Source organism: Bos indicus, chromosome 7, assembly GCF_029378745.1.
Source record: "Bos indicus isolate NIAB-ARS_2022 breed Sahiwal x Tharparkar chromosome 7, NIAB-ARS_B.indTharparkar_mat_pri_1.0, whole genome shotgun sequence".
Taxonomy (NCBI): Eukaryota; Metazoa; Chordata; class Mammalia; order Artiodactyla; family Bovidae; genus Bos; species Bos indicus.
The window spans coordinates 45,907,913-45,927,370 of NC_091766.1; the positions used below are offsets into that span (position 1 = coordinate 45,907,913).

Sequence of the window (19,458 nt, forward strand, 5' to 3'; positions counted from 1 at the left end):
ACCTTTCCTGTTTGCTTCAAATGCCAAATGACCGTAGAATGGTCGACATTGAGCTCTTGGGCAATTTCTCATGTAGTTGTAAGAGGATCAGCTTTGATGATTGCTCTTAGTTGGTTGTGGTCAACTTTCAGTGGTTGGCCACTGTGCTGCTTATCTTCAAGGCTCTCATCTCTTTTGCAAAACTTCTTGAACCACTGCTGCACTGTTCGTTCATTAGCAGTTCCTTGGCCAAAGGCATTGTTGATGTTGTGAATTGTCTCTGCTGCTTTATGACCCATTTTGAACTCCAATAAGAAAATTGCATGAATTCACTTTTTTGTCTAGTAACAATTTTCATAGTCTAAAATACATACAAAATTTACAAGTAATAATTCATTAGCAAAAAATATAAAGCAAGAAATGTGCATTAAAATGATGTGTAACATAACCACATTTACTTAAAAATTTTTCCAATATCAAATGGCAAAGTTCAACAATGCAAAACTATAATTACTTTTGCACCAACCTAATATCTGGCTACACCAGCTCTTAGTTGCATCATGCAGGCTCTTTTAGTTCTGGCATGTGGGATCTAGTTCCCTGACTGTAAATTGAACCCTGGACCCCTGCATTGAGAGCACAGAGTCATAGCCACTGGACCACCAGGGAGGTCCCCTAAAAGCTTTCTGATTATATGTATTCCCCTTCCTGTCCTAGAAAAAACACTCTTCTAACAGATGACAATCATATTCTCATTTTCCTTTTTCTAAGTATGCATCTGAAAAAAACTTCTTTCTATATTATTTTCTTCATCTATTATTACTATAGTCTCCACTTGATCTGTAAATAAGGTTTATTTTATTGTTTTGCTATATGTAGACATGACAAATGGTAAGTTTAAATTAAATCCTGTTAACTGTATTTAATGAGATCCTTTTTCTCCCTCAGTTACGACCACCTCAACCTCCAGTGTACCTCTTTGTTTTTGATGTGTCTCACAATGCAATTGAAACTGGATACTTGAATTCAGTTTGCCAGAGTTTGTTAGACAATCTGGATTTGTAAGTATCTTAACTCAGGTTAATTTAGAAATAGTGTTTGTATTAATAAAATGAATAAGTAGTTCCAAAATATATTTTAAAAGCTATGTAATTATGTTCTAAAAGTCCACTTAAATCCATAGTTAACTTTAGGTCTCCCTTTCTCTGAGAAATACTAGTTTATTTTTAACCTTTTATTATGGAAAAATTTCAAGGATGTGGTAAATAGAAAGAATATAGTGAAGTTCCAGGCACTTAGCCTCAGGTTCAGTATTTTTAGCGTTCAGCTGTTCTTGCTTCATCTACCCCTGCCCTTCCTTTTTCCCCTAGAGTATTTTAATGCAAATCTCAGTCAGTATATCATTTTACCTAAAAATACGTGGAATTATTTTTAAGCCTAACTAAAATATGAGAATCACATCCAACAAAATTAGCAGTAATTCCGTAATACGATCTTTTTACCTAAAAATACGTGGAATTATTTTTAACCGTAACTAAAATATGGGAATCACATCAAACAAAATTAGCAGTAATTCCATAATATGATATAATATCCAGTTCAATTTTTGTTCCTGGTTGTCTCTAGAATGTTTTTTTATTGTGGGTTTGTTGGAAAAAGGATGTAAACAGTGTCTACACATTGCATTTGCTGGTCCTCTCTCTTAAGCCTCTTAAAACAACTGTACATTAAATGGTTCTTACATGCTTAGTATAACCCATGAAAGCTAGCATGACCTTTCAGTGTAATGAAATACTCTTGTACTCTTGTATGGTAAGGAAGAATTTTCAGGAGCAAGTCTCATCAGAAATGGACTAACTCCCTCAGCTTGGTTGCAGGCATATTTGTCCTTACCGGCATTTGTGTTTTTAATATTGTAGGTTGTGTATAAGAATTGTTTGTTGATGAGAGGGTTCAATAACTTACCAAGAATGAAAACTAGTTTGTTTTTCCCCTTGTAAAACTAAGGTGTACATATTTAAGTTCTTTAAAATGTCTTTTTGCTGATCTTCTTAAGTGAATGTATTAAGCAGTATAAAAATAAATTTAAGCAATTTTTAAAAAAAGATACACTATGTAAAGCAGTATGTAGCTTTATGCAATATGTAAATTACACTTTAGAGTTGGTATGTGGCAGTTTTTTGAAGTCTTTTTTATAAGTTAAAATCATCTACAGACTTTTGTATATCCTTTCCGTTGTTTTTTATATGTCATTTCCTAAGTGATTGATATAGCTTTATATAGGTATAATGAGTTTTGGATTGTTGTATTATTGTTTGGTTTTGTTGATTATTTGGGTTATGTGTAGTGTTTTCTTTGGAGTAGTATATGTTTCCATGGTGATTAAACACTGCATGGATTAAAAACATTTTTGTTGGGACATTTTCCACAGGACAGAAGCAAATGTTTGTATGTAACTCTTTGCAGATATTTTAGGTATAATATAAAACTTTATAAAATATTCTTCTGAATTTGTTTTTAGGCTTCCTGGCAACACCAGGACAAAAATTGGCTTCATAACATTTGATAGTACAATCCACTTCTACAGTCTTCAAGAAGGTCTCTCTCAACCTCAGATGCTAATAGTTTCAGATATTGAAGGTATATATTATATACTTAAATTAATGAACTGAGGAAATTTTAGTTTTAGAAATATTTCATGATTGTTCAGCCAATTCAGATCACTTGGTATGATTCTACTATATTGAGAAAAACTTTGAGTATATAGTGACAAGATTTTTGGACTTGTGAGAGTTCTTCAGTCAAAGTTCTTATTTTATAGAAGAGGAAACAGAATTATGGCGGTAAAGTGAATTCTGAACAAGGCAACAAAAACAAGTTAATGGCAAATCTCATTCAGGAAGTATTTAAGGATAGACATAGGCCAATGGAACAGAATAGAAGCCCAGAAATAAGCCTTCACATATATGGTAACTTTATTTTTGATAAGGATACCAAGACCATTCAATGGGGAAAAGACAGTTTTTTTAACAAATGGTTCAGAGAAAACTGAGCATGCAAAAGAATGAAGTTAGACCCTTATCTTCAACCATATTAAAAAAAAATTAACTCAGTGGATCAAAGACCTAAACTTAAGAACTGAAACTCTAAGAAAACAGTGGAAAATCTTCATGACATTAGGTTTGGCAGTGATTTCCTGGATATGACACTAAAAGCAGAAGCAACAAAAGAAAAAAATAAATAAATTGGACTTGATCACTGTTAAAAACTTTTGTACATGAAAGAAAACTGTCAAGACAGTAAAAAGAAGTACAGAAGTATGGAGAAAACATATGTATATGCAAATTATACATATGATGAAGGATTAATAAAAGAGCTGCTAATGGCTCAGACGGTTAAGAATCTGCCTGCAATGCAGGAGACCCGGGTTCAGTCCCTTGGTTGGGAAGATCCCCAGAGAGGGGAATGACAACCCACTCCAGTATTCTTGCCTAGAGAATTCCATGGACAGAGGAGCCTGGTGGGCTACAATCCATGGGATCGCAAAGAGTTGGACATGACTGAGTGACTAACAAACATACATACAACTCAGCAATAAATAAACCACAACTCAAAAATGGACAAAGAGCTTGAATAGACAGTTCTCCAAAGAAGATGCACAAATGGTCAGTAAATATACGAAAAAATGCTCAACATCATTAGTCATTAGAGAAATGCAAATCAAAATCACAATGAGATACCACTTCACATCCATTGGAATGGTTATTATTTTTAAAAATGGAAAATAACAAGGGCTGGTAAGGATGTGGAAACTTTGGAGCTGTTGTATATTGCTGGTGGGAATGTAAAATGGTTCAGTGCTATGGAAAACAATTTGTACACTTAAAAATGGTTAAGGTGAGGATTTTCCTGGTTGTCCGGTTGTTAAGAATCCATCTGCTGATGCAGGGGACACTGGTCCAGGAAGTTAACACTTGCCGTGGGGCAGCTAAGCCCATGTGCCGCAACTACTGAGCCCACGCTCTGGAGCCCATGAGCCATTGCTACTGAAGCTCGAGTACCCTAGAGCTTGTGCTCTACAACAGGAAAAGCCTCTGCAATGAGAAGCCCGAGCACCACAACTAGACACTAACCCTGACTCGCGGCAACCAGACAAAGCCTGTGCAGCCAAAAATAAAGTTAAATAAATAAATGAAAATTTAAAAAAGAATGACAAAAATTTTTATATGGTTATGGTGATAAATTTTGCATATTATATGTATTTATCACAGTTTAAAAAATTAACTCCAAATGGATCATAAATCTGAATATGAGACTGAAACTCTAAAACTGTTAGAAAAAAACATAGAAGTGTTTTGTGACCTTGAATTAGGCAGTGATTTCTTAGATATAACACCAAAAGCACAAACAACAAAAGAGAAAATAGGTAAGTTGGGCTTCTTAAAAATTAAAACCTTGGGTAAACAATAAGGTCCTACTGTGTAGCACAAGGAACTGTATTTAATATTCTATGATAAACCATAATGGAAAAGAATATATATTTGTATAACTGAGTCACTTTGCTGTACAGCAGAAATTAGTACAACATTGGAAATCAACTGTACTTCAATAAAATAAAAAAATGAAAATGTTTTTAAAAACTAAAGCTTTTTGTGTTTCAAAAGGATACTATCATGAAAGTGAAGACACCTACAGAATGAGAAAAAATATTTGCAAGTCATATATCTGATCAAAATATATATCTAGATCATGCAAGGAACTTCTACAACTTAATAAAAAAGACAACCTAATTAATTAAAAAGTGGGCAAAGGATTTGAATAGCCTTGTCTCTATGGTACACCATATTGAACATTCTGTCTATGCAGTTGGCTGATAAGCCCTTGAAAAGATGCTCATATCATGAGTTATGAGGGAAATGCAAATGAAAACCACAAAGAAATGCCATATCACAGCAGTTAAAAAGAAATCTCAAAACCAGAATTTTCTGATACTCTGAGCATGTCTGAATAACTGGTTAGTTCCATGAGTATTGGTTTGGGGATTACAAATAATAAATATTAATAAATAGGTAAGTTCACAACTATAAAATCTATGAATTATGAGAATTGGCTGTACATCTTTAAAATGCAATAGATGAATAGAGCCCCTCTTCTGTCCTGGTTGTTCCAAATCTCATAACAGAGCAGCCAAGTCAGTCTTTCCCCTTTCCCTTATCTATTCCTATTTCTCCAAATACTTATTTGGCATAAAATAAAATTCACATAATAATTCTGATAATGGGCCAAGTTGTGAATTTACTGATATGGTTCAGCCTCTCAATTTTATTAAAGAGCTGATGAATATCCCTTGCTGGGTGTCATATAGCAAAAAATTTTTTAAAGGACAGTAGCAAGTTTTTGCAAGGATATGGAGAAATTGGAGCTCCCATTCACTAGTAGTAGGAATGGAAGATGGTGCTGCCATTAGGGAAAACATTTTGTCAGTTCCTCTAGAAGTTAAACATAGAGTTAACTATTATAACCCAGCAATTTTACTTAATAGGAAGGCAACTATACTTCAATTTTTTAAAATTGTTAATATGAATTATTTAAAATAGTACAGAACATGTCTACCCAAAAATGTGTACATGAATGTTTTTTAACAACTCAGCCAAGAAGTGGAAACAACCCAAAATAAACAAAATGTAGGATATTCATATAATGAAATGTTGTTACTCAGCAGTAAAAAAACAACATGGGTGAACCTTGAAAATGTAAGGCTAAGAGGAAGAAGCCAGTCACAAAGGACCTCATAGTGTGACTCCAATATTATAAAATGTCCAGAATAGGCCTGTTCAGAGACCAGAAGACTACAGGCTGCCCAGACCTGTGGGAGTTGGTAGGGAAGTGAGGAGTGACTGCTAATCAGTGCGGGGTTCTCTTTTGCAGTGATGAAAAGGATCAAGAATTAGATAGTGGTGACAGTTGTACAACTCTGTGCATATAGTAAAAAGATCACTGAAGTGTATCTTCTGCATGAGTAAATTTCATGGTGTGTGAATTATATTTCAAAACTTTTATTAAAATCTTAATTTTAAAGAAAGAACAGTAGACAGTAGATTTTTTATATGATAGTTAAATATTTAATGTTTCAAATTATCTGTTGGTATTATTTTTATAAGAATTATGGTGAGCCTTATTTTTGTAATTTTGTAATGAAAAACAATACAAAAATGTAAAAAGTGAGACCCCCTCAAAATACTCCACCACCACCCACATTTTCCTTCCAGTTTGCTTCCTTTCAAAAAAGCGTATTTAATACATAAGCAAGAATAAATTAGAATACTGGAAAACTCCTCTGATGTGGCCATTTAGCGTACCTTGCAATTTACTTGATTTTATAGCCCTGAGTAGGAGTAGCCTTCTTTGTGAGAACGTATCCACTTTATGAATGACAGAGTTGTTAGTGGGCTGTATTACTTCTATTTCAAGACAGAATTTTTGTGTGTCTTCTTAGTCAAGATTTTTTTTTTTTTAATGCCAAGAGTGTTTCTTTGACTGCTTTTGTGGCTAAGCAGGAATTCTAAGACAGGATTCTAAATTGTCTTTAATCTAAGAAGCAAAGTACTTGTACAAACCTTACAGAGTGCTTGGGGTAACTCTTTGAACATAGGTAGACATTGCTGTGAAAGTAGAGGATATGGCTTTTCTCTAAGTGTAGGGCTGGTTATATCAGTGTTATATATTTAGAACATTTGTGACAGTTGTTTTGTTTAAAAGAAATATTTATTTATTTTTTCAGATGTTTTTATACCTATGCCGGAGAACTTATTAGTAAATTTAAATGAAAGTAAAGAGGTAAGGGACACTTTCCTATCTGACATGTTTAATTGAAATGTTGAAGGAATGTATTTTTTAAATGAACTTTATGTAGAATTTTGCTTCTTTCTGTGACATTTCTAGGATGTGTAGCGTTTTATATTTGCAATTAGTTAAAATTCATCAGATGAACAGCTTTTGAGTTTGCCCTTAAACTGATTGCTTTTAAGTTTAATATATCAGTTTGTGATAGGGTGGAAGATAAGTCTGTTCCATAAAGGAGGATAAGATGCAGGAAGCCTGCCTTGCCAGCCATTTGGGAAATTGGGAGGGTTGCTGAGATAAGCTTCTGGTCACTACGTAGAAGCACTTTAGGCTGCTTTCAGTGCCCTTTGCTTTTCTGATTCACAGAGTGTCATTGAGGTCAGTTCAGAAGAAACTCTTATTACCTGCCTGGAAATTGCCATGACATAATACAGTGAGAGGTGAACAGAATGTGTCTGAAGGGGGGATGTTGTCTACCCTGTACATGCATATATGCCATAGGGGTAACATTTTAACTAGCAAGTCTATGGTCTCAGCTGTTGGCAATGGTGACTTTGCCATAGTGCAAAGTATTTTTTTCCCATTAACTCTCTTTATTTGTACAACCTAACCTGAAGAGGTAGTTGTTTTTTGTTTTGTTTTTCTTTTGTAGTAATATCATTAGTTGGCAAATTTACTGGCTATCTTAGATTTTGCAATAGGGAAGAGTTAAATACACTTTGGAACCGAAAAGAATAAAGTGTATAGAGGTGATTGAGAAGGCCATATTCCATGGCATTTAAATATGTCACATCTCTAAACTGTGATGGTTCTTTTGGATATATTTTGGACTTATAGTCTTGCTGGACTACTGCATGTGCAAGAACTGTAAGGCCCCAATTTTGATTTGTCTTGCTTGCCAATTTATAATGTTGACTTAAAATGGCTTTCTTGTCATTTGACCAACTTCATTGTTTACTGTACTGTCTGTAGATTCTCTGACCATCATCATGACTCAATGTCCTGTCTATTGTATCACTTACTGGCTTATTGTGGAAAAAAATTTTTTTTATTGTAACACTCTTGAGTTTTCTTGCTTTATTTCACAAGCTCGTCCAAGATTTACTGAAAACTTTGCCGCAAATGTTCACCAAGACCTTGGAGACTCAGAGTGCCTTGGGTCCAGCTCTTCAGGCTGCCTTTAAGTTGATGTCCCCAACTGGTGGTCGAATGTCTGTTTTTCAAACACAACTCCCAACTCTTGGAGTGGGAGCCCTGAAACCTCGAGAGGAACCCAACCAAAGGTCATCTGCTAAGGTTAGAAAGTCATTAAGTGTATAATAAGATTTATGCTGGTGTTTTGTCCCTTTGACTGTAGAGATTATTTTATTTTTCAGTTATGAAAAACAGGGAATATAAGGAAATGAATAATCATTTCTCTTTTATGTAGTCATTTCTATTTCAGTATTTTCTATCTGATTCACTCTTACCTTATGTTAGATCTTTAGCAGACCACTAGCAAATTTGCGTGTGGCTTCCCAGGTGGCTCAGTGGTAAAAGAATCCGCCTGCCAGTGCAGGAGATGTGGATTCAGTGTGGGTCAGGGAGATCCCCTAGAGAAGGAATGGCAGCCCACTACAGTATTCTTGTCTGGGAAATCCTATGGATAGAGGAGCCTATGGTCCATGGGGTCACAAAGAGTTGGACATGATTTAGCAACTAATTAGCAGCAGCAGTGCCACCTGCCTTTGATGAGAAAGTCAGGGAAACTAAGAGAATATGCTTGCTAGGGACAAGGTAGAACCTGTATGATGAGTAAAATTAGTCATCGTTTGTTATATTGACTATCCTGAATTGTTTTTGAGCACCTTGTGTGTATAAACTTATTTTAAGATACATATTTCTCAAAAGATGAGAATGTGGCCATTTATTGTAATGATTAAAGGTGTCAGCTTTGGAATAAGTCTGCCTAAGTTTCATTGCTTTTTAAATGTGTGAGCTTGAATAGTTACTTAATTACTTTGCCCCTCTGTTTCCTTATATTTATAAAGTGAAAATATCAATCGTACTTATCTCTTATGATAAATGAAAAGTATTACATATGAATTGTTTAGAAGTTCCAGCATTAAGCATTTAAAAGAGTATCAAAATAAGTATAATAGGTATATTCCTTTTTAAAAGTAAAGCAAAATAGAAAATTCTTAAGCAGGACATGTTTCTTACTGAAAAAAAGAGAAAATATTACAAAACATAAAGGATTTTATAGAATGTTCAAAGATAATTGTTAACCCTCAGTATATATGGGGGGTGTGTGTGTGCGCTCAGTCACTCAATCGTGTCCAACTCTTTGCAACTCCATGGACAGTAGCCCGCCAGGCTCTTTTGTCCATGGAATTTTCCCAGCAAGAGTACTGGAGTGGGTTACCATTTCCTCCTCCAGGGGCTCTTCCTGATGCAGGGGTCGAACCTCCATCTCTGGTGTCACCTCAGTGGTATGTATGAAACGATATATAAATTTTATGACAATTTAATGATTTAAAATTTTTTCTCTTTGTAATTTATTAATAGGAAATTCACTTGACGCCATCAACTGACTTCTATAAGAAATTAGCCTTGGACTGTTCTGGTCAGCAGGTAGCTGTTGACTTATTCCTTCTCAGTGGACAGTATTCTGATTTGGCTTCTCTGGGTAAGTTCTTCCTAGTGATTATTTTTCCAGGTGAAAGTCAAAACGGTATTTTTATGATGATATAGATGACAAAGTGAAGGAATTCTTATTCCCTTGGGAAGGCAGTTTAGTTTATAATTAACCTTGTAGTCTTCTTCTCTGAACATTTATAATAGAGAAATGTCTTTATTACTGTTTAAAGGAATGAATTCTTTTTTGACAATGTCTTGGAAGGTAAAGAAAGGTCAGTTCAAATGCTTGTAGTTACTTTGTGTTAGTAATAGTAGGTAACGGTAGAATTTAAAAGGATTTTGTGTTTTCTTTCAGGTTGTATTTCTCGGTATTCAGCAGGTAGTGTCTATTATTATCCCTCTTACCACCATCAACACAACCCAGTCCAAGTACAGAAATTGGAGAAGGAACTACAGAGATACCTCACTCGGAAGATTGGTTTTGAGGCAGTCATGAGAATTCGGTGTACCAAAGGTGGGGCACTTTTTCTTTTTAACATTTATGAAGGCATAAATGGAGTTTTGTTTTAAATTATCTTTATTTATTTTTGGCTGTTCTGGGTCTTTATTGCTGCACTTGGGCTTTCTTTGATGTGGCAAGCAGGGGTTACTCCTTGTTGCAGTGCATGCGCTTCTCATTGCAGTGGCTTCTCTTGTTGCAGAGCACAGGCTCTAGGTGCTGAGGGCTTCAGTAGTTGTAGCTTGCATGTTCTGAGTGCTGGCTCAGTAGTTATGGCTCATGGGCTTAGCTGCTCCATGCCATGTAGGGTCTTCCCAGCCCAGGAGTTGAACTGGTATCCCCTGCATTTGCACGCGGATTGTTAATCACGGGACTACCAGGGAAGTCCATCCTTTTTCATTTTCTTAATGGTACCCTTTGAGGCACAATTATTTTCAATTTTGGTGATGTCCCATTAATCATCTTTTTTCATTTTTCATTTGTACTTTTGGTATCATAGATAGCTCAGTTGGTAAAGAATCCACTTGCCATGCAGGAGACCCTGGTTCGATTCCTAGCCTGGGAAGATCTGCCGGAGAAGGGATAGACTACCTTTACTCCAATATTCTTGGCCTTCCCTGGTGGCTCAGCTGATAAAGAATCCATCTGCAATCGGGAGATTGGGTTCGATCCCTGGGTTGGGAAGATCCTCTGGAGAAGGGAATGGCTACCCACTCCAGTATTCTGGCCTGGAGAATTCCATGGACTATAGTCAATGGGGTCACAAAGAGTCAGTCATGACTGAGCGGCTTTCACTTTCACATCGTAGCAGTAAACCACTGACTGCTTAATCCAGAGTCATGAACATTTTATACATATGTTGTCTTCTAAGATTTTTATAGTTATAATTCTTACGTTTAAGTCCTTGATTTATTTTTAATTAATTTTTGTTTCTGATGAGGTAGGTTTTTGACTTCATACTTTTGCATGTGGATATAGTTCTCCCAGCACTATTTATTAAAAAATACTGTTCTCTCCCTATTGAATTGTCTTGTCGTCATGTCCCTTTGTTGAAAATTAGTTGATCATAAATGTGAGGGTTTATTTCTGGATTCTGAATTTTATTCTTTTAATCTATATGTCTGTCTTATGCCAGTACCAAACTTTCTTGACTATTGTGACTTTGTAGTAAGTTTGAAATTAGGAAGTATGAGTCCTCTCACATTCATCTTGTCAGTTTCTGCAAAGAAGCCAGCTGGTATTTGATAGAGCTTTCATTTAATAGGTAGATAAATTGGAGGGAAGAAGAACTAAAGAGCCTCTTGATGAAAGTGAAAGAGGAGAGGGAAAAAGTTGGCTTAAAGCTCAACATTCAGAAAACTAAGATCATGGTATCCAGTCCCATCACTTCATGGCAAATAGATGGGGAAACAGTGGAAACAGTGGCTGACTTTATTTTTCTGGGCTCCAAAATCACTGGAAATGGTGATTGCAGCCATGAACTTTAAAGATGCTTACTCCTTGGAAGGAAAGTTATGACCAACCTAGACAGCATATAAAAAAGCAGAGACATTACTTTGTCAACAAAGGTCCATCTAGTCAGGGCTAGGATTTTTCCAGTAGTCATGTATGGATGTGAGAATTGGACTATAAAGAAAGCTGAGCACCAAAGAATTGATGCTTTTGAATTGTGGTGTTGGAGAAGACTCTTGCAAGTCCCTTGGACTGCAAGGAGATCCAACCAGTCCATCGTAAAGGAAATCAGTCCTGGGTGTTCATTGGAAGGACTGATGTTGAAGCTGAAACTCCAATACTTTGGCCACCTGTTGCAAAGAGCTGACTCACTGGAAAAGACCCTGATGCTGGGAAAGATTGAGGGCAGGAGGAGAAGGAGACGACAGAGGATGGGATGGTTGGATGGCATCACCGACTCAATGGGCTTGGGTTTGGGTGGACTCTGGGAGCTGGTGATGGACAGGGAGGCCTGACGTGCTGCTGTTCGTGGAGTCGCAAAGAGTTGGACACAACTGAACAACTGAACTGAACTGAAATTGGAGGGAATATTGACATCTTAACAATAAGTCTTCCCATCCAAAAACATGATATATCTGTTCTTTAATTTTTTCAACAATATGTTGTAGTTTTTAGAATGTAGGTTTTGTTTCTTTTGTTAAATTTATTCCTAAATATTTTTTCTGTCATATTTCAAATCGAATTATTTAAAATTTTTTTCTACTGTAAGGATAATTAATCCTTTGCATATTGATCTTATGTCCCGCACCCTTGTTGAACTTGCTTCTTAATTCTAACTGTTTAGCATTTATGTTTTAAAGGGCCTACTTGTATCCTATCCAAGATTGAAGGACCTCTGATATTATTTCGGCAGATACTGGCTCTAAATTAAGGGAAATGTACATCCCAGAAGTGCTTTTATGACTTTTTCTGCTTGGCAGGACAGAAGCTGTTGTATATGTACCTAACCTTGCACAAAAAGCTTGGGCATACAAACCAACCTATGCTTTCTTTTTACAATGCTTAATTTACTGTATCTTTGTGGTTAATTTGCTTAGATTTCTCTTTTTTAATGATAAATTTTGTTTCACATGAAATAAAATGCTTTTGGTAAAGCTACCAAAAAAAGGTACAGTACAAAAAGATATAAAATGAGAAATTAAGCCAGTATAGTCTGCCTTAGAATTTCTCATATGCTCTTGAAAAGTTCTCCCATGCATATATAAACCTGGGTATAAATTTTCACCTTCAAGTAAAAGCAGTGAGGTTCACATCTGGCTTCTTTTTTTGTACGTGCTTTCTGTTTTTATATATACAGATCTACATGCTTCCTTTTTTTCTAATTACTGTTGCAAAGTTGGTTTTTACTTCGTAAGCAAAATATATACCTGTTATTATAAAAAATGAAAACATTATTGATGAAGCTAGTCCTTTTGTATCAACTGTGTGTGTTGATACTGTGTGTCATTTCACTTTCTCTCCAGCTTTATGTTATTATAACCACATTGCTGTGTTACTTTTTCTATACACTTACATACATATATACTGCTTCATGGAAAATAGTATAATGCAGTAGCATAAATAAGATTGTACATGTTTTCAGCAAGTCTTGAAGATCTGTTAATATTAATTATGTAGATCTATCTCATGCTCTTTTAAAAATCTCATGTATTTTAACTTCTAACTAGTATTTCAGTTCAGTTCAGTCGCTCAGTCGTGTCCGACTCTTTGCGACCCCATGAATCGCAGTACACCAGGCCTCCCTGTCCATCACCAACTCCTGGAGTTCACCCAACTCATGTGCATCTAGTCAATGATGCCATCCAGCCATCTCATCCTCTGTCGTCCCCTTCTCCTCCTGCCCCAAATCCCTCCCAGCATCAGGGTCTTTTCCAATGAGTCAACTCTTTGCATCAGGTGGCCAAAGTATTGGAGTTTCAACCTCAGCATCAGCCCTTCCAATGAACACTCAGGACTGGTCTCCTTTAGGATGGACTGGTTGGATCTCCTTGGAGTCCAAGGGACTCTCAAGAGTCTTCTCCAGCACCACAGTTCAAAAGCATCCATTCTTCGGCGTTCAGCTTTCTTCATAGTCCAGCTCTCACATCCGTACATGACCACTGGAAAAATCATAGCTTCGAGTAGGCGGACCTTTGTTGACAAAGTAATATCTCTGCTTTTTAATATGCTATCTTAGTTGGTCATAACTTTCCTTCCAAGAAGTAAGCATCTTTTAATTTCATGGCTGCAATCACCATCTGCAGTGATTTTGGAGCCCCAAAAAATGAAGTCTGGCACTGTTTCCACTGTTTCCCCATCTATTTCCCATGAAGTGATGGGACCAGATGCCATGATCTTCATTTCCTGAATGTTGAGCTTTAAGCCAACTTTTTCACTCTCCTCTTTCACTTTCATCAAGAGGCTTTTTAGTTCCTCTTCACTTTCTGCCATAAGGGTGGTGTCATCTGCATATCGGAGATTATTGATATTTCTCCCGACAATCTTGATTCCAGCTTGTACTTCTTGCAGCCCAGTGTTTCTCATGATGTACTCTGCCTATTAAAGAAGCAGGGTGACAATATACAGCCTTGACGTACTCCTTTTCCTATTTGGAACCAGTCTGTTGTTCTATGTTCAGTTCTAACTGTTGTAAATATCACTGTTTTCCTACTGATTGGCATTAAAGATTATTGTGATTTTTCTTTTTGTTATGACACAAACAGTAATGCTTAATTTTTTGCACATATAAATTTGGAACTTGAATGATTGTATCTGTAGAATAAATTCTTTGTAATGGAATTACTGTGGTTAAAGTAAATACCCATTTAGCATTTTGGAAGATATTGTCAACTCATTATTGAAAAAAGTTTTTTTGAAAATTTGAATTCATTTAAGAAGTTATCTTTTATCCCATCCTCATTCTTACTAACTACTGTGTATTATTTAATATGATTGTTTCCAGTGTCAGTGTGTGGGTTTTCCCCATACCACCAAGCAATTAACTCAGTTCTGGCATTGCTTACCTAGAGATATCATCAGATCCCACAGATTAAGGGTTCAGTCTCACAAGACTGCCTCCCCACACACCATACCACCACATTTCAGAAGCCAGTTGTGAGTCCAATTTGTTACCTATGCTTCTGGCTATAGACTGGAAATTCCAGCAGTCCCTCCTTTGGTTGAAATTATTGGCTAGAGTGACTTATAGAACTCAGAAGAAACATTGTACTTCCTAGATTACCAGTTTATTTTATTTAATTTTTAAAAATTCATTTATTTAATTGGAGGCCAATTATTGTATAATATTGTAGTGGTTTTTGCCATACATTGACATGAATCAGCCATGGGTGTACATGTGTTCCCCATCCTGAAGCCCTCTTCCACCTCCCTCCCTTCAGAGTCATCCCAGGGCACCAGCCCTGAGCACCCTGTCTCATGCATTGAACCTGGACTGGCAATCTATTTCACATATGAAAATATACATGTTTCAATGCTATTCTCTCAAATCATCCCACCCTTGCCTTCTCCCACAGAGTCCAAAAGACTGTTCTTTATATCTGTGTCTCTTTTGCTGTCTTGCATATAGGGTCATCGTTACCATCTTTCTAAATTCCATATATATGCATTAATATGCTGTATTGGCGTTTTTCTTTCTGACTTACTTCACTTTGTATAATAGGCTCTAGATTCATCCACCGCATTAGAACTGATTCAAATGCATTCTTTTTAATAGCTGAGTAAAGATTACCAGTTTATTTTAAAAGGATATAACTCAACAACAAAAAAAGAGACAGGATGCATAGAGCAAGATATGAGGAAAGGAAAAGGGTGTGGCGGCCTGGAGTTTCTGGAGCTTGCTTCCTCTCTCTTAAGAGTTTCATTCTTCCCAAATTTCCATGTATTCACAATCCCAAAGCTTTCTTAAGGACCCTGTCCTTTTGGGTTTTATGGGGCTTCATTACATAGTCAGGACTGATTAATTCACTCTCAAGCACCTCTCTCCTCCCTGGAGGTACTGAGTGGGGTGGGGGTGGGGAGAATGTCAAACTGAAAGTTCTATTCCTCTATAATCAAATGGTTGAATCTGGTAGCCAGACCCCATCACTAGGTTACCTAGTTCCCTTCCAGAAGTCACCTAGTTACCATAGTAAAAGACAAAAGTAAAGTATAATCTTTAACACTTAGGGAATTCTAAAGGTTTTAGGAGCTGTGTGCCTGGAATGGGTGAAGACTGAGTATTTATTTTTTTATAAACCACAATATCACATCTAAACTGTATCTATATGTAGGTGTATGTAAATTGTTTTGACACCTTTTTCTTTTCTAGGTCTTTCCATTCATACTTTCCATGGGAACTTCTTTGTTCGGTCAACAGACTTGCTGTCTTTGCCCAATGTAAACCCAGATGCTGGCTATGCAGTACAGATGTCAGTGGAAGAAAGTCTTACTGACACTCAATTGGTTTCCTTTCAGTCAGCACTCTTGTATACATCCAGCAAAGGTAATCTTTTCTGTTTGTTTTATTGTGGCAAAAACACATAACATGAGATCTATCCTCTTAACAAAATTATGTCTAAAATACAGTATTGTTAACTCTAAGCACAATGATGGAGCAAAGGTAAGATTTTTGAATTGGCCACTGTAGTCTATGGCTTGTGATAAAATCTGTTTTCTTTGGAAGAAATTACCATTTCTGTTAAGCCAAAAAAGTGTTCTTAATCTTAAGAGGCTTTTTGTTATTCTTGATAAAGCTAAGATATTTGGTGTTTAATTTTTCAAGCATTGCATTTAACAGATATTTATTAAGAGTCTACTTAGTGTCTGAAATATGTTATGATAACACAACAGTCAAACTGATTTAAAACGCTTTTTCTCATAGTCCTTATTCTAGTATGGGAGACAAACAATAAAAAGGATACATCAGTAAAATAATAATTTGTTATACAATGACATTAGTTAATGAGAAACAAAGCTGGTAAAGTGTTTAAAAGGTGCTGAGAGGTGATGGTCTCTTAAGATAGGGTTTCCAGGAAAGTTCTCACAGAGGGTAACATTTGAGTTAAGTCTTGAAGGAATTCAAATGCAAGATAAACAGTTTTTAAGGGTATAATTTGTCTAGTACTAATTAATTTATATGTATTTTGTCCAAAAGATGATGTGAAGGCTGGTTAAATTTATTTTATTATTTTAAAGATTCACAACTCTCACCTTAATTCTGTTTTGTCTCCTTAAAAAAGTTTTGAAAAGTGTTACTGTGTTGTGTCTACTGATATTTACAGCTCTGCCAAAATCTATAAGAAGTGTATAATAGATATTTTAATAAAAACTATTAGTATTAGAGAAGTCCACTTTTTGTACTATGATTATAATAATATTGCATACCATAAAACTAAGATTTCTGAATGTAGATATTATTTTTTATTTGACAAAAAAATTCCCAGTCCTTTTTCTCATTGATTTTTCTTAACATATTAAAAAAAAAACCCTAATATATAATGGAACTAGGTAAAATCTACTGTTTTAATGTATAGTTCCACAAATTACTTTTAAAGAGAAGTAATACCTGACTATGACCAGTGTATTCTCTTGGCAAAACTCTATTAGCCTTTGCCCTGCTTCATTATGTACTCCAAGGCCAAATTTGCCTGTTACTCCAGGTGTTTCTTGACTTCCTACTTTTGCATTCCAGTCCCCTGTAATGAAAAGGACATCTTTTTTGGGTGTTAGTTCTGAAAGGTCTTGTAGGTCTTCATAGAACCATTCAGCTTCAGCTTCTTCAGCGTTACTGGTTGGGGCATAGTCTTGGATTACCGTGATATTGAATGGTTTGCCTTGGAAACGAACAGAGATCGTTCTGTCGTTTTTGAGATTGCATCCAAGTACTGCATTTCCGACTCTTTTTTTGACTATGATGGCTACTCCATTTCTTCTGAGGGATTCCTGCCCACAGTAGTAGATATAATGGTCATTGGAGTTAAATTCACGCAACTAGTCCGTTTTAGTTTGCTGATTCCTAGAATGTCAACGTTCACTCTTGCCATCTCCTGTTTGACCACTTCCAATTTGCCTTGATTCATGGACCTAACATTCCAGGTTCCTATGAAGTATTGCTCTTTACAGCATCGCACCTTGCTTCTATCACCAGTCCCATTGACACCTAGGTGTTGTTTTTGCTTTGGCTCCATCCCTTCATTCTTTCTGGAGTTACTTCTCCACTGATCTCCAGTAGCATATTGGGCACCTACTGACCTGGGGAGTTCATCTTTCAGTGTCCTATCTTTTTGATATACATTCAGCAAAAACAAGACCGAGAGCTGACTGTGACTCAGATCATGAATTGCTTATTGCCAAATTCAGACTTAAATTGAAGAAAGTGGGGATAACCACTAGACCATTCAGGTATGACCTTAATCAAATCCCTTATGATTATACAATGGAAGTGAGAAATAGATTTCAGGGACTAGATCTGATAGACAGAGTGCCTGATGAACTATAGACAGAAGTTCGTGACACTATACAGGAGACAGGGATCAAGACCATCCCCAAGAAAAAGAAATGCACAAAAGTAAAATGGCTGTCTGGGGAGGCCTTACAAATAGCTGTGAAAAGAAGAGAAGCAAAAAGCAAAGGAGAAAAGGAAAGATATAAACATCTGAATGCAGAGTTCCAAAGAACAGCAAGGAGAGATAAGAAAGCCTTCCTCAGCAATCAATGCAAAGAAATAGAGGAAAACAGTAGAATGGGAAAGACTAGAGATCTCTTCAAGAAAATTAGAGATACCAAGGGAACATTTCATGAAAAGATGGGCTCGATAAAGGACAGAAATGATATGGACCTAACAGAAGCAGAAGATATTAACAAGAGGTGGCAAGAATACACAGAAGACCTGTACAAAAAAGATCTTCACGACCCAGATACTCACGATGGTGTGATCACTGACCTAGAGCCAGACACCCTGGAATGTGAAGTCAAGTGGGCCTTAGGAAGCATCACTATGAACGAAGTTAGTGGAGGTGATGGGATTCCAGTTGACCAATTTCAAATCCTAAAAGATGATGCTGTGAAAATGCTGCACTCAATATGTCAGCAAATTTGGAAAACTCAGCAGTGGCCACAGGACTGGAAAAGGTCAGTTTTCATTCCAATCCCAAAGAAAGGCAATGTCAAAGAATGCTCAAACTACCGCACAATTGCACTCATCTCACACACTAGTAAAGTAATGCTCAAAATTCTCCAAGCCAGACTTCAGCAATACGTGAACTGTAAACTTCCAGATGTTCAAGCTGGTTTTAGAAAAGGCAGAGGAACCAGAGATCAAATTGCCAACATCCACTGGATCATGGAAAAAGGAAGAGATTTCCAGAAAAACATCTATTTCTGCTTTATTGACTATGCCAAAGCCTTTGACTGTGGATCACAGTAAACTGGAAAATTCTGAAGGAGATGGGAATACCAGACCACCTGACCTGCCTCTTGAGAAACGTATATGCAGGTCAGGAAGCAACAGTTAGAACCGGGCATGGAACAACAGACTGGTTCCAAATAGGAAAAAAGAGTACGTCAAAGCTGTATGTTGTCACCCTGCTTATTTAACTTATATGCAGAGTATGTCGTGAGAAACGCTGGGCTGGATGAAGCACAAGCTGGAATCAGGATTTCCAGGAGAAATACCAGTAACCTGAGATATGCAGATGATACCACCCTTATGACAGAAAGCAAAGAAGAACTAAAGAGCCTCTTGATGAAAGTGAAAGAGGAGAGGGAAAAAGTTGGCTTAAAGCTCAACATTCAGAAAACTAAGATCATGGCATCTGGTCTCATCACTTCATGGCAAATAGACGGGGAAACAGTGGAAACAGTGCCAGACTTTATTTTTCTGGGCTCCAAAATCACTGTAGATGGTGATTGCAGCCATGAAATTAAAAAACGCTTGCTGCTTGGAAGGAAAGTTATGGCCAACCTAGACAGCATATTAAAAAGCAGAGACACTACTTTGTCAACAAAGGTCCGTCTAGTCAGGGCTATGG

At 36.5% G+C, this 19,458-nt stretch overlaps 1 protein-coding gene across 2 annotated transcripts in view; it reads left to right on the plus strand.

The window, feature by feature from the left end:
- SEC24A (SEC24 homolog A, COPII coat complex component) overlaps positions 1-19,458 on the plus strand; it is a 73,607-nt gene that overhangs the window by 40,913 nt on the left and 13,236 nt on the right. Inside the window, exons 10-16 of one of the 2 annotated variants that reach the window (XM_019964935.2) lie at positions 928-1,040; positions 2,501-2,619; positions 6,761-6,816; positions 7,912-8,118; positions 9,370-9,490; positions 9,797-9,955; positions 15,759-15,932. In XM_019964935.2, coding sequence (XP_019820494.2) covers positions 928-1,040; positions 2,501-2,619; positions 6,761-6,816; positions 7,912-8,118; positions 9,370-9,490; positions 9,797-9,955; positions 15,759-15,932 — 949 coding nt within the window. The other variant, XM_070793596.1, reaches the window with a different exon arrangement.